At 39.0% G+C, this 15,846-nt stretch overlaps 1 protein-coding gene across 1 annotated transcript in view; it reads left to right on the forward strand.

The window, feature by feature from the left end:
• Positions 1–15,846, forward strand: part of LOC126768107 (acetylcholine receptor subunit alpha-like 1) — a 294,729-nt gene that overhangs the window by 270,572 nt on the left and 8,311 nt on the right. Inside the window, exons 6-7 of the mRNA XM_050486001.1 lie at positions 889–1,349; positions 1,424–1,638. Of these exons, the coding sequence (XP_050341958.1) occupies positions 889–1,349; positions 1,424–1,638 (676 nt within the window). The remainder of the gene's footprint in view (positions 1–888; positions 1,350–1,423; positions 1,639–15,846) is intronic.

Below are 15,846 nucleotides of genomic sequence, written 5' to 3' on the forward strand. Positions count from 1 at the left end.
AGACACCGCCCGTAGACATTGCCAGTAGTTGTATGGCTGGGAAGTATGCTCTTAGTCTCAGGGAAGCTGGGTACATGAAGTGGTCCGAACAAGGACTCGCTGAAATTCTCTCTTTCTTCAACTGCATGCCTGGAAACTTGAATAACTGCGTCGAAGAGGCCACTTGTGGCTCTATGTGGTTGGGGAGAAGTCGCTGGAGAAGAGGCATAGTGAGCTTTTTGACGAATGGACCGAAAACACGAAAGTGAAAGAGATGGTTGGAGGGGAGTTTACTGTAAGGAGCTCTCCATCAATCTTAGCTTTAGGCTACCGAATTACTGTAGTATTTTTCAAGCAGAAATGATCATTCACTTCAATAGTAATACCTGCGCTAAGCTAGCCAGAAGACATAACCGAAACTAACATTGGGTGTCTCAACAAATTTGTGATAGGCTCAAAACGCTTTGTCGGTTTGTAAGAGTCTTATGATACAGTTTATCGAAGTTTTTAGATAGCACAATGGATTGGCGTTGTCATCTGTTCAAGCGAGATGTCTGTTAGGATCGACTTCTTAACCTAATCTAACCTAGTATTTGGGTCGACGAACATATAGGTTGACGTAAAGACGTTCCGACCGCGTAAAAAGAGTACACTTTTTTTTAAAATAATAATTCCGCGATTATTTACAGTAATCACTTGAGGTGTTCTTTAAATAATTTTCATACATAGAATATTCCTTTCTGGAACCGAATATTTCATTTTAAGTAAGATAAACTCCTTTCTTGGGATGTACCTTTTAGCTTCATCTACGTTTGAGAGTTTCTTTATATTTATTTTACACCTGTTATTATAAAATTGAATCGAATCAAAAATTTTAATTTTTAAAATCACTTTTTACTTCTTTAACAGGTGGATCTACGACATTTGAAGCAAACAGCGGATTCGGACAACATCGAAGTGGGCATCGATCTGCAGGACTACTATATCTCTGTAGAGTGGGATATAATGCGTGTGCCGGCCGTGCGTAATGAGAAATTCTATAGTTGTTGTGAAGAGCCCTATTTGGATATCGTTTTCAATCTGACGTTGCGTCGCAAAACACTCTTCTACACTGTCAATCTAATCATACCATGTGTGGGTATCTCATTCCTATCGGTGTTGGTCTTCTATTTGCCCAGCGATTCCGGCGAGAAGATCTCACTTTGTATCAGCATTTTGCTATCGTTGACTGTGTTTTTTCTCCTGCTCGCCGAAATTATACCGCCAACATCGCTGACGGTGCCGTTACTGGGCAAATATTTGCTCTTCACTATGATGTTGGTGACGCTGTCGGTTGTGGTCACCATTGCGGTGCTTAATGTTAACTTTAGGTATGTAGCTAAAAACGAGACAAAATACACTTTACAATAACATATTTCTCTCTTCGCTCTCCTGCTCTTTATAGATCACCTGTGACGCATAAAATGGCGCCATGGGTACAGCGTTTATTTATACAAATTTTACCCAAACTCCTTTGCATCGAACGACCGAAAAAAGACGAAGCCAACGAGGACGATCAACCGCCCGAAGTGCTAACCGATGTGTTCCATTTGCCACCGGATGTGGATAAATTCGTGAATTACGATTCGAAGCGATTTAGCGGCGATTATGGTATACCAGGTAAGTTCTTAAGAACACATCTTGAGTGTACTAATTCCCATTCAAGTGAAAGTCTATAATAAATTATCATTTTTAATCAATGAAGATTAGTAACTGCAAATCTTACTTTAAAATAAAAATCACTTGTCCAGGAAAAGACTAAAAACCTCTAACCGCAAAAGTATTTTAAGCAAATGCTTCGAAGATTACCGAAAACAATACTGAAGATCAAGTATACGGAAGATAATTCCCCCAAGATCTCGTCGTGGTGGAATTGGGCAGTCGGTTGCACTACGAAAAATCAAGGAGACTCCGCCATGTGGGGTTCTGTCTCTTTTACTCTGGATCTCTGTAGTAAATAACCTGTTGAATGAACTTGAGGGGTGAGCCTGAGTGGGATGATAGATGATGTTGCTGATATAATTAAAGGAAAACTCCTAGATATCGTTTATGAGTTAACACAAGTGTGCCTCAAAGTGGTAGTTAGCTGGGGGAAAAGAAGTGGCTTCGCTGCCCATTCATGTAAAACTTAACTGCTATTATTTAGGGATGTATCCTTTCCCTCATTGGGGGCTTTCGACTTGACCTTCGTCGAAAAAGTGAAGAACTTGAGCCTCATCCTTGAAAGAAAGAAATCATGGGAGCCCAATATTGAGGAGAGTGTGAGAAAGACATTGGTTGACTTATATTGCGTTAAAGGAGATGGTGGGGCTTTCACCAAAATATGTGCATTGGCATTGACTTTTCTATGATGTATTTGCCTGGTGGAGGGCGCTCGTAAAAGCCACACTCACTAAGCAGCTGGAACAAGTTCAACGAAAAAAAAATTGTAAAGTCGTCAAACTTTCAAGAAAGGCACCCTTACCCAAACTCCATCAGAATGGGAACAGGCAGGTGTTCCTTTGTTAGGCCTTGCATTCGAGCGCTAGATCTATGGGCCTAACGCGAGAATATCAAGTGTTCGTCAACAAGCGGCATTTGGGTGGTTGCAAGTGGACCAGAAAACGCCACATTAATAGGTGACCTAACTGGATACAATCTCATTTATAGTCTGAAGTTCGTCTTTTGTTTGCATATTATAGTTTTACCAAGAATGGCTCAAATAAACAAACAAAAGAGTTTTTTTATCGATTTAAAAACTTAAGATTTGAAATCTATATATACCCGTATAAAAGAAAGTTGTGTTAGTTACACCATTTATAACTCAAGAACGGCTGAACCGTTTTGGTGGGGAGGTAGCTTAGAACCAGGGTAAGGATATAGGATACCTTTTGTCTATTTATGATAAAACTTAATACAACTCAAAAGTCGTTGACGTGCATCCCAAAAGACTGCTCTCATAACCTCTCCAGACGACTTTTTCGTCTTTCCACGCCTTAAAACCGGTTCATCATGTGCAGTTCACTAGAATTGCAGTCGATTGGATTCAAGTGGGAAATGATGGAGATATGTTTCTATTGTCACACACCGATGCAAAAATTCGGTTTTATTTTTTCGTTAGTTTTTGTTATTCGTTATTTTTATTGGATTATGAGATTGCGAGACACCCACTTTTCACAGAGCTTTCGCCTCTTTAGAGCATCATTCTCCTTGGTGCTCATTCCGTGTGTTTCCAGCTTAGCAAATATTTTTTCAACGGTGGATATCCCTGACCCCATATTCAACAGTATTTTCCCTAGAAAGCAATGCTTTATTAACACACGAAATGCTATATGATCCAGTTTTTTGTAAACTAACTATTTCTTCACTGAACTAGTAGTTATAATCCAACTAAGAGAAATCATAAAGATGATAGTAGTAGTAGTATCTATGTATCAAGCATGTCCTCTAGTAGAATATAAATGTTTCTGAAAAGCGAAAGAAGTGAACGAAGTTGAAGCATGTCTCCGCGAAAGAAAGATTTCGCATGCCAACCTTTTTGGTGCACTGGTTAAGTTTGCTCGATTTGATGCTCTCCAAGTCTTGACAGCTTATATTTGAGACTGTCACTTTATTGCATTTATACCAATTGTTTGTTTGATTCACTCTCCCTACAAAATTTTGGTATAAAGTTGACTACTGCTAAAAATTATATGAGTGATAAGAAAGTCCCGGAATCTACTGCTAGCACTTACAAATGCTAACATGATCTTGCAAATCTGAACATAAATCCTGCAGTACATAAATACACTTCGTTTTTGCTTCATAAATACTAAGAGCAATCGACTCGTTCGCCACTTCATTTTCTTTTAAAACATTTAATGTTTCGATGTACATAATTGAAACTTCTTGTTGCTAGTATGTCCAACACTTTTTCGACTTCACTGGTCAATGCCTTCATTCATACGCACATATGTACATACATATTGTATATTAGGGTGACTCAAAAAAGACGGATGTTTTATTTTTCGTTTGATACTATGGAAAATTGGTTGATAGACACCTTTTAGAAAGGCTCTGCAGGTATGAGCAAAGGGTTTTTCATGAACCTAACCTTCTAAAAGGTTTTAATAGTTAAAATTTTATTATTTTGATGACATTGATGTTAGATAATAAACATCTCGTAAGCGCTTAATTTAAAGACAAATTATTCAAACCACTTTCGCAGAGCAGAAAATTTCCTACAAGACTATGAACTTTACAATACAAAATGAATTTTTTTCATTAAGTTATAAAATTCTTAAGAAAAAATCTTAAAATAGTCGAACTTCAACCGATAATAAAAAGTGATCCATTTCGAGGATAAATTTTTTTAAAGAAACATACAGAGATTTCATTATCCGTCATTTACATATTTTTCACATACCGTATTTGTGTAAAGTTTTATTCCGCTATCATCATTGGTTCCTAATGTATATACTCGTATTATACAGAGAAAGCATCAGATGGAATTCAAAATAGCGTTATATTGGAAGAAGGCGTGGTTGTGAACCGATTTCACCCATATTTCGTAAATGTCATCAGGGTGTCAAGAAAATATTATATACCGAATTTCATTAAAATCGGTCAAGTAGTTCCTGAGATATGGTTTTTGGTCCATAAGTGGGCGACGTCACGCCCATTTTCAATTTAAAAAAAAGCCTGGTTGCAGCTTCCTTCTGCCATTTCTTCCGTAAAATTTAGTTTTAAGTCGGTTAACGCAAAGATTTTCTATAACTTTTGTATGGGAGGTGGGCGTGGTTATTATCCGATTTCTTCCATTTTTGAACTTTGTCTCAAGGAAACGACTCTATAGAGTTTGGTTGACAAAGCTATAGAAGTTTTCGAGATATGTACAAAAAACTTAGTAGGGGCGGGGCCACGCCCACTTTTAAAAAAAAAAAAATGTGCCCTCCCTAATGCGATCCAAATTTCACTTTAATATCTTTATTTATGGCTTAGTTATGACACTTTATAGGTTTTCGGTTTCCGCCATTTTGTGGGCGTGGCAGTGTGCCGATTTTGCCCATCTTCGAACTTAACCTTCTTATGGAGCCAAGAAAACGTGTACCAAGTTTCATGATGTTATCTCAATTTTTATAAGTTACAGCTTGCACGGACGGACGGACAGACAGACATCCGGATTTCAAATCTACTCGTCACCCTGATCACTTTGGTATATATAACCCTATACCTGACTCTTTTAGTTTTAGGACTTACAAACAACCGTTATGTGAACAAAACTATATAATACTCTCCTTAGCAACTTTGTTGCGAGAGTGTAAAAACACAGAAATTTCCAACTTAATAAGGAATCTTTATTATTATTCAAACGGCCACTCTTTGGCACTTATTTTTTGAGGTTTATCTCTTCCAAATGTCGGTCGCGGCTACGGCTCAGATGGTCCATCCGTTAAGTCCAAATTTTGATGACTCGTTCGAGCATTTCGACAGCTAACTGGCGAATGACACGCGTAATACTTTGCCCCAAGGCCTGAATCGAAACGGGATTCTCCGCATAGACTTTACATTTTACACATCCCCACAGGAAAAAGTCTAACGGTGTGATATCACACGGTCTTGGTGGGCAATCGACCGGCCCAAAACGTGAAATTATCTGCTCACCGAAGTTTCTCTCAATAAATCCATTGATTGATGCAATGTGTGGGAAGTAGCGCCGTCTTGTTGAACCAATTGACGCTGAGAACGCGAGCTTAAATTTCAGGGATCAAACAGTCGGTTATAATGGCGCGATAACGATCGCCATTGACGGTTACGCTCTCACCGGTATCATTTTTGAAAAAATATGAACTGATGATTCCACCAACTCACAAACCATACCAAACTGTAATTTTTTCTGCATAAAATGGCAGCTCTTGAATCTTTTCAGGTAGTTCTTCGTTCCAAATGTGGCAATTTGCTTGTTTACATACTCTTTGAGCCCGAAATGGGCCTCATCGCTGAACAAAATTTTACTCGAAAACGTTGGATCTTCTAGAAACTTTTCAAAAGCACCTAGAGCGAAACGATGTCGCTTGGAGCAAGTCAGTCTACACGAGATTCTACGAACGGTCCCTAATCGAATCTTCACGATCTTCACTCTCAGCCACGGCTCCTAATATTTTCTTCACTGCTTGCTGCACGTGGTTTATCAGTGGAATATTAATCAATAATGAATGCAGGGTCTCAAGATGGGTGAAGGTGTTGCGAATCGTACGCTCAGTAGGCCGAGCGAAGCGCACGAAACACATTCTTTACAGAACGTGAATTTTCGTAATAAAGGTTGAACGATTTGTGGGCGTTGTTCAGGCGTAAGTCTTTCCTTGATGAAATTCCAAACAATACTGAACGAAAATAATGTCTGTGAAACAATTTTTCAGAATATGAAGCGAAAAAAATCGATTTTTTTAACCCACCCTAATTAATGTGCACTTACTCGAATTATCAAGCGAGCGAACATGGTTCATTGCACTCCAAGTGAAGCCAAACACTTTCCGACAACTTTATGCAACTCCGTCGGCTTCCTTGCTGCACAACTTTAGCCACCGCCTTATACTTAGCCGCTTGCTGTCTGATGTCTTTGCAAGGCTTTTGTTACTACTCCAATTTTTCACTTATTACGATATACTGCTTCACTTTTAATATCCCCTTTGCTGTAAGTTTGCTTCATAAATTTGCTCGACAATCATTTTTCATGTTGCAATGCACTTAGGCTACTTCTCTTACGACACGCACGCACGAGAATGCTGTCAAGCAACCGAAGCTCGCACAACCGCTACTCCACACTTCCTCCTCCAAATCCGTTGTTAAAGACCTTAGACTGCTTTAAATCGTGTATGTCTTGAGGAACTATTTAACAAACGGCATTTCTGTGCTGCTGCTCATTCGGCGGTTACTCGGCACTGGGGTGTATCCAGTTATAGAAAAACGTTCTTTGTCATAGTTTCAGTTGCATTTTTCGCTGCTATTGCTGGCTCGCAAAAAAACTTCAACAACTATTGTCGCTGCCGCCTACATCATCGCCCGCTGCCGCTTTGCCGCCTGCCACCATTGTGGCTGCCACAAACTTTTGTCACATTTCATTGCTGACAGCCGCGTGTTGGGCTCAACCTCCTCAGCGCTTGAACAACGGCGCGCATCGGCTGTGTAAGATTTCCAGCCCTAATTCCACTTTTCACATTTTATTACTTTTCTTCATTTCAACTGTCGCTTTTTCGGTCTCTCTATCTCGCGCTGTGTGTGTCTCCTATTTCAACTCATTTCATTTGACTTAGTTTTGTTGTCGCATGTTTTATTACTTTATTTCTTTACAGATTTTAATCTGGCGTAAATTTATGAAAGTTTCCCGCGCTCAGCGCCTGCTCCGCTCATTGCCGTCGAGTTGCCTTCACTGCCTCCGTCGCTCGCTTCACTTTATCAGCTGCGTCGGAATTTAAATTAAGCGCGAGTTTACATGCCGCATTCGCTTGGCGCAATCGCTTTGTTGGCTTTGTTGTTATTTTCGTGAAACTATTTAACTTTATATATTTTATTTGCATTTTGTAGCACAAGTTTCAGTTGCCAAATGTTTTCGGTTACATAGTTTACAGCGATTTTTATCTATTAATGCGCGTTGTCAAATTAATTGTGCGTCATTAAAAGTTTTCCGCTGGCGAAAATATTCGAGCTTTTTTACCTCGGTAATGCTCACGGAACTATGCGTTATCTTTGTGATTTTCCACTACAGCTGGTATGCAAATTAAGCGAGATTTCTTTGTGGGTAATGAATAAAGTTACAGGAGCTCTCATTAATATGATGAATTAGAGTTTGGAGATTAATTCGACTATTCTTCATAACGAAACTGAGTAAACATTTAAGAATACATTTTGGAAGCATAAATAACAAAATATTTTTGCAATCAGAAGGACTGTAAAAATCAATTTAATATAGCTAAACTATAGGAACCCCAAAAGAACATATCGCGACCTAAGATTTTACAAAAAGCGAAAGAAGCCACGGAACCTTCTCTAACTGATTCTTATATAAGAACATCTTTTGGTGCAGCACATATCAACACCGCAGTGGATTTCATTCGAGCCACACGTAATAATTTAAGCCAGTAGCAATAAAACAGCACAGTATCTCAAAGCGTCGCTAATTAACCCAAGCGAATTTACTTGGGCTGGAGACCAACGAGGAAGATACATCCAATCAGTGCAAATTGGAATATGAACCAATCTAACATTTCTCGTAGCTTAGGAATAGAGTTATTCTTAAGAGAAAAGCCACAAAATGGAGTAAGAAAGATGGAGATAGTTATAACAACCTCCTAAGTTCATACAAATAGGAGTTATTTTAGCTATGAAGGCTGATCCAAAGGTAGCACTTGGACTGCTATAAGTGGTCCTAGTGAAGTCATAATGATAAAATTCTTGTACTTCGAACGGCGGCTTGTGTTCAAGAAAAAAATTTGAAAAGGTGTTTAATTTCTGTTCCCATCAGTTCGGTGGGAAAGTGCGAGTTCCCAATTGTCCTCGATTTGGCAAACGCGGAACAATCACGAATTAAGAGTTGAAATGTTTCCACCTTGTCTTGTTCCATACAGCTACTGCAGCTGGTATTGGGTAAGATTCTCAACCTAACAGCATGGACGCCGATAGATCACTGGCCTTTTAGAAATTACTATAGCCTTACTTAGCGCAAAGAGCTCACTGGATCACTTACGTTCGATCTTGGGCCAAAAAGGAACTTACCAATGCATTTGAACCGATGGTAGCCAAGCGCTGGCCAAATTCCCGCGCAGCCTAGCTAGTAGTAAAACAGTCGAGGAGAGGAGAGCAGTGACTCGTTTCTATTTTACTGATAGCGGGATATAGGGCACCCTTCCTTACTTTTTCAGCTCAACAGCTTTACAGTGGCCTGCGGTGCCGCTGCAGCCTAGCACCCATACTAGTCTTATCACAAAGTGGCTCGTTGCCATTGATAACGTGCTTCCTTGAAAGTGTGGTCTTTTCTAGGGCCTTCCACCACACAAAGCCATGGAACAAATGGGTTTGATTATGGTGTCAAGAGATTTGTTTCAGCAGCAGTATAAGGCAATTAACGCCTTCTTTGATATCCCTTCGACATTAGTATTGCATGAAAGCTTTTTATCTAGGACGGGCCTAAATCTTCAATGTAACTGCAGACTTCAGCCTGTTGCTTCGCATCTACGTCAAGGGTGCTTTCGGGATATTTCCTGATAAATAAAACAGTCTCAGGGACGCTGAGAAAAACATTTTAGGAAATCTTTTCGTAATGATATCGAGAATAAGCCAGAAGAGTTTTGGCTTGGGAAAAATAATAACACAATCGGTGCCTAACATTGAACATCTTCAGAAACAAGATCACAGATGAACGGTACCCAATGAAGGGTCTTTAGGATTATTAATGGATACTCACTTCTCAAGCAGTTCTGAAAACCAAACGGTTGAGTATGCGCAAGACAGTGAAGTAGAGATAGACACGATTCCTGCAGATATAGTATAAGGAAGTTATATATATTGCCGATAGAAATTTTACGCCCTTCACATTGCCGGACCTAACGTTTTATTTCCGGCTTACGATATATTCCCTTGTTATGGAGGAAAGTCAAAGTAATATATAAAACAAAGACGGGCGAAAAATCTCACATACAAGTCTAAAGGATTTTAGACCAACTAGTCTTGCTATAAGGCACAAATCCTATAAGACACAAATTAGTCCCAGAAAAGCTGGTTGTTTCGCAGCAGCGTATGCGTAATCCTCATAAAAAAGGCACTAAGTTCAGAGGTAGCAGAGATTGAAAAATGGAAAGAATCCTGCTTATTAACCGCCTATTATAAGGGACATTCTACAAGTATGATACTTAGTATGTTCCCGTTTCTACGCATTACCACGAATTTTCGAAAGCCTATAAAATTGAACTTGAATTCTGTACACAACTTATCCTTTCCTTCGAGAGAAAAGTGGAAAAGGAGCGTTTGAGCAAACTTGAAATAAGCACATACAAGGTGTGTTCCAAAGTAAACAGGACTTAAAAAAAACACACACAAATGGTTTTTTCGACAAAATCAATTTATTTGATTCAAAATAGTTTCCTTCTGCTTCAATACAGCTTTTTGCACGGTCCAAAAGCATGTCGAACGAGTGTTTTAGCTCGTTGGCCGGTATGGCCGCCAGTATGCCGGTGCAAGCCTTTTGAATGGCCTCTACGTCTGCATAACGCTTTCGTTTCATGGGCAAATGCATTTTTCCGAAAAGGAAGAAGTCGCACGGTGCCATATCAGGTGAATACGGGGAGTGGTAAATGGTTCAAATGTGATTTTTGGTCAAATATCGATGGGACGGCGCATTATCGTGCAAGAAACGCCAACTTTCATCTTCGCGATATTCGGACCGAACACGTCGCCAAACGCTTCAAAACTCCAAGGTAGAATATCGCATTAACGTTTTGCCCGGGTGTGGACAATACATTTGGAATCATAAAAACAAATCAGCATTGTCTTCACTTTTGACTTCTCCATGCGCGATTTTTTGGGTTTCGCCTCGTCCGGTGCCTTCTATTCAGCACTCTGGCGTTTCGTTTCGGGATCATATTGGAAACACCACGTTTCGTCACCAGTCACAATGTTGTAAAGGAAGTTTTCGTCCTCTTGACCTCTTTAATGATGTCCATCGAATGTTGGATTCTGAGCAAGTTTTGTTCGTCACTCAAATTGTGAGGAACAAACCGTGCACACACCTTTCGTAAGCCTAAATGTTCGGTCAAAATGCGATAAATCGATGTTTTGGAGATGTTCAATTCCATTTCCATGAATTTCAATGATGATTTCTTCGGCGATTTTTGATGCATTCACACACAGTTTCGATGGAATTTCCGGTGATCGCGGATTTTGATTGGCCCACATGTTGATCGTCATTTATGTCCTCACGACCACTTTGAAAACGTTGAAACCACTCGTGCACTCTGCTACAGGATAGACAATCATCGCCATAAACTTGTTTCATCAATTGCAACGTTTCGGTAAAAGTTTTAACAATTTCAAAACAAAATTTAATGTTGGCTCTTTGTTCGAAGCTCATTTTCACACCGACAACACAAACATACATACTGACACTTAAAACGCAATAACTTCACTTCCAATACATTAAATGTCATCATATCTCAATAGACAATGGATAAACATAGCACCAAGTCGACATATAGATGGCGCCACCAGGAGGCGCCAGATTTAAAAAGTCCTGTTTACATTGGAACGCAGCTTATATATCGAAGGATGCAAACTAGATAATCGAGTGGGAGGTGGAGTCTTTTCAAAAAATTAAATACTAAAAGTGTCTTCCGTCTGCCAGACTACTGCAGTGTCTTCCAAGCATAGTTCACAGCAATTAAAGAAAGCCTTCTTGTTCTGACAAGAAGTTTGCTCACAACAAAGAATATTATTGTATATGGTATACAGACAGCCAAGCGGCTTTGAAATCACTATAGACGCTTAGGGTTTCATCATAATGCCTTTGATGGAAACAAGGTAACCGACGGCATTTGCTTACACTGCACCCACATCCCACACAATGTAGTCGGAGAGGAGGCACCGTTAGCCATACACATTGACGACCATCAGATGACAATAGATTAAATTTTCACTAATCGGTGAAAAATATAGAATCCTAAAATTCGTTATTATATAGTATTTTCAACATTTAATAAAAATTATTTTAACATACCTGAGGAAATTTCTTTCAAAATTCATATATCCTTTAAAAAAATGTTACACACATTAAAACAGACAGACATCTGCAATCAAATGTACTCTAGGTACATTAATGAACTGAGATGTTTCAAAAAAGTGTCAAATGTTTGTATTATTCACTGTATTCAGGATTGAAATGTTTAGTAAGTATGGTAATTTAACTAACGTTAATATACTAATACTATTAAGATCTTGAAAACAATTAGATTTTCAGCAAGAGCTTAAAACTACTTTACAAATTATAATTAAAATACCGCCAGAGAAATTATTCTAGAGGCATTGAATCGCATGTTTGGCTTCACAAAGTACTACATATAGCAGTCTACGTGCGATCTATCTAGATCAACCATCTAACCTAACCTCAATCGCATTATCTTGGCGACCATTTGACTGGGCTATTTCTCGAAATTAACGTTTTCTAAACCATAAAAGCATTTGACTCATCCCAATGGCGGCAATTTTGTCTAATGGACCTCAACTGAGGAGAAAACCGCAACATAATGAAATGGCAAGCCCAACTGAATACATTGACAAAATTTTATACAAATCCGTAAACAAACATGGCCGCCACGAGCTGTCAAAACTACGTCACTCCTATTTAGTTGTAACTTACTCAGTCCTATAGAGAAGACAGCAGCATAATCTTCTTGATTAATCTAAATGAATAGCACTGAAAATCGTTAGTACAGGCAAGCTTAGAGCAATTTTAGTAACCGTAGTAAATCTCTTCGGTTTGGTTAAAAATTTGGCGTCACAAATTACTATTTTCAAAGAAAAATCAATAGCTAAAACGGTGAAATAATACAACGCAGCATATTCTTCAGGTTTATTTAATCTCCATATTAACATTTTAAGATCAGATCAGAAATTATTCAAACAACTCTCAGACTAGAGACGTTCTTCCTGTGAAAACCGTAGACTTCATAATCATTTCAATAAATAGGTTGTAATCAAACAGAGGCAGCCCAGCAGCAATTCGCTGGGTGATTGGCATTTGATTCTCTATAGATTTAAAAAAACATTTCAACATTCGAACGAGTTTGTCTTGACGGTAGTGTTCGGCAGATAGGGTGCTTTTAATGTAGGGTAATCAAACAGAGTTACATGCTTCATACCTCTGAGAGACATGAATCTACCAAATATAACTAGTATCAAGTGAACCGCGGGACAGCGAACGAATGCATGAAGTCCCTGAAGATTACATGATATGATATGATTTTAAAGAGAAAAAATTATTCAACCATAATACACTGGAATGGCTAAGATTTTTTTTTACCTTAGTTGTATTTAAGGAATATCTTTACTCTACCCTTACGGTTGTCCGTTCTCTAGGGAGGTTTTTTATCACTACTGTATGACATCTATACCACATGAAAAAGTTAGTCGATTACAAATTATTATGTTTGGTTGATTTAAGAACCATTTACATAATCAGATTAGAATTGAAACACTGAATCGTACATCGAAGGTTGATGAATCTCAGATACATATACATAGCTATTTTTTTTTTTATTTTACAACTAATGCAATTCCAATGCACGCACATTCCTCCAAAGCAAATATGTGCGTAACTTTACATGCAACATTCCAGTGAAATTTCCGTTTTATATTTGACATGACAGAACATTTCCTACTCTTCGTGCCCACACGCACTTGCACTGCTGCAAACAGCTCGTAAAGCATTCTCACACTTGCAGTGCAAATAAATCATAGCAAATCGCACGCAGCGCTAAAGTTTTACATTTCCAGCCACATTGCAAGGCACTGTGAGTATTTTTCCAATTTCAGCTGCTTTATTTCATTCAGCGCAATTTTAGTTGCCATTACGCGCTGTGCCTTGTCTTAGCCTTTAATAGCACCTAGATTGCTTTTCTTCTCCACTTTTTGCTGTTGTTGTCTGAAATCACCGTTTTTTCGTTAGAAAATTGTAAAATTTTCAATTCACTTGGTTTGCACACCAACTCGTGTGCTCAACCGCGCCACGCAGCAGCTCAGCATGCACATCGTGCTTCCAAGTAATTCGAAGGGCTACTGCAATGCGTTTTCCATTCCGCGTGTTTTTTTTGTTTTTTTATTTTCGAAAGCTCCCACATAACAAACGCGTTTGGCAGCATTATATTTGCTCCGTCCCATGCTTCTTCGTGCTGCGTGCTCACGTTACTTCGCCTTCGGTGCGCACCAGCATGTTTGCTGGGAAAGTGTTTTGATTCTACTTTAATACCTCGACAGCTTCAATTTGACATAGCCGCGGCGCAGTCATGTTGCACAGCAATCTTAATACTGTAATATGCCAGCATCGGAATACTCTTGGGTCTTTCTAATTGGTTGCGTAGAGCGAAGAATGCGCATTTCGCGAAATGTGGAAGAGGTATGCGCGTTATTTGCTTTAGACTTTGAAAAAATTCTTTAGTATGAAGAAATACTGCGTCTTCCACTGAGAAGAGATTTTGGGAAGGGATGTGCTAGGATTTCTAGGATAACATATCTTAGCTGCGTGTATCACGTTTAAAATCTCACTTATTGATTCTTTGGTACACAGTATGTTGCAAAAGTTGTGGGTTTCGTAATCAGCGGTTACTAACCAGCTTAGTTCTTGCAATGACGATGACGAAAGAAAGGCTCCTTTAAATGCTTTTCTTCAATTTTACTATTATTTCCTCATTTTTCAGTATTCTTCAGTATTCTTCACATTCTCGAAGCTATATACCCTTCATTTAACAAAAGATTCCATAGAAGCACTTGATTCCGATCGTTGAGTTTGTATGGCAGCTATATGCTATAGTGGTACGTTATCGGAGGTTCTTACAACTAAACAAAAGAGAAGAACGTTTGTAAAGTTTCAGATCGATATCTCGAAAAATTACTAGTTTGTTCACATATATAACGTGTTTTCCAATAAGAGCGCTACAAAAGCTAAAACAAAAACGGTTGGATATATCAATGAAATTATTTATTCCTGTTAAAATACATTCAATGCTATTGCGTATGGAAGTCTATTTCTTTTGCATGACCAATACGGGCACGCTTGCAGAAATCCAGACGCTGAACCCAATTTTTGACCGTTTGCAAGCATAAATCGGCCGATATTGCTGCAATTTCACGTTCCATATTCGCACGAAGCTCATCAATCGTCGCTGGTTTGTTGGCATAGACCATACCATTGAGATAGCTCCACAGAAAATAGTCTAACGGTGTCAAACCGCTAAACCGGGGCGGCCAATTGACTGGGCCATTTCGTGAGATAACACGTTCTCCAAACTTGGTTTTCAATAAATCGATTGTGACATTCGCTGTGTTGCTTGTGGCGCGGTCCTGTTGGAACCATATATTGTGACAGGACGATTAAGACGACCATAAATTGGACGTAACGCTCTTAAAGTTGAGGTCACTGACTCCGAATTTCGGTAAATTTTAGTAATTCCGACTCGCTGTTGGAGGGTATATCATTCCACGATAAAATGGCAAACCTTACTAAAGAGAAATATCAAAAGATCGGGGAAAATATGACGTCGTTTGCTGTCTCTATCGATCTACTTTTGTAGCGTCTCAATTGAAAGACCCGTAACAAACACCCGCCAATATGGTAGGACCGAAACCTTTAATAGCGGTTGGTCCCCACACCATAAAGGAGCTGCTCTGTAATGATGAAACAATGGGTAGGGAGAGACATTGGCAACCACTCCCAGGCATACGCCATGCAAAGTTGCTAATGAATGGTTACAATGTCAAAAGGTTTAAATATGTAATCAATCTCCCAACATGTTTCCAAATAGGGATCACATCGCCTCAATAGCACCTAGCAGTATATTGGAACTCGTCAATTAACTGGAACTAGTTGAGATGTTGTGAGTTAGGAGAGGGCACAACAGACCCTAGGTCGCAGTGCAATCCTCATTTAATTATCTATCTAACAAACAGACACATATGACTAAATCGCTCATTGTGCTGATCACTTAAATATATATTTTATAGGATATCCGAAGTCTAGGTGTTACTAACTTCGTTGCCAACTTTATACTATACCTTTAGATTTGATGTTCTTTTTTTACCAGGTTGATCTATGTCTTTATTCTGTTATTA

This window comes from Bactrocera neohumeralis, chromosome 2, assembly GCF_024586455.1.
Source record: "Bactrocera neohumeralis isolate Rockhampton chromosome 2, APGP_CSIRO_Bneo_wtdbg2-racon-allhic-juicebox.fasta_v2, whole genome shotgun sequence".
NCBI lineage: Eukaryota > Metazoa > Arthropoda > Insecta > Diptera > Tephritidae > Bactrocera > Bactrocera neohumeralis.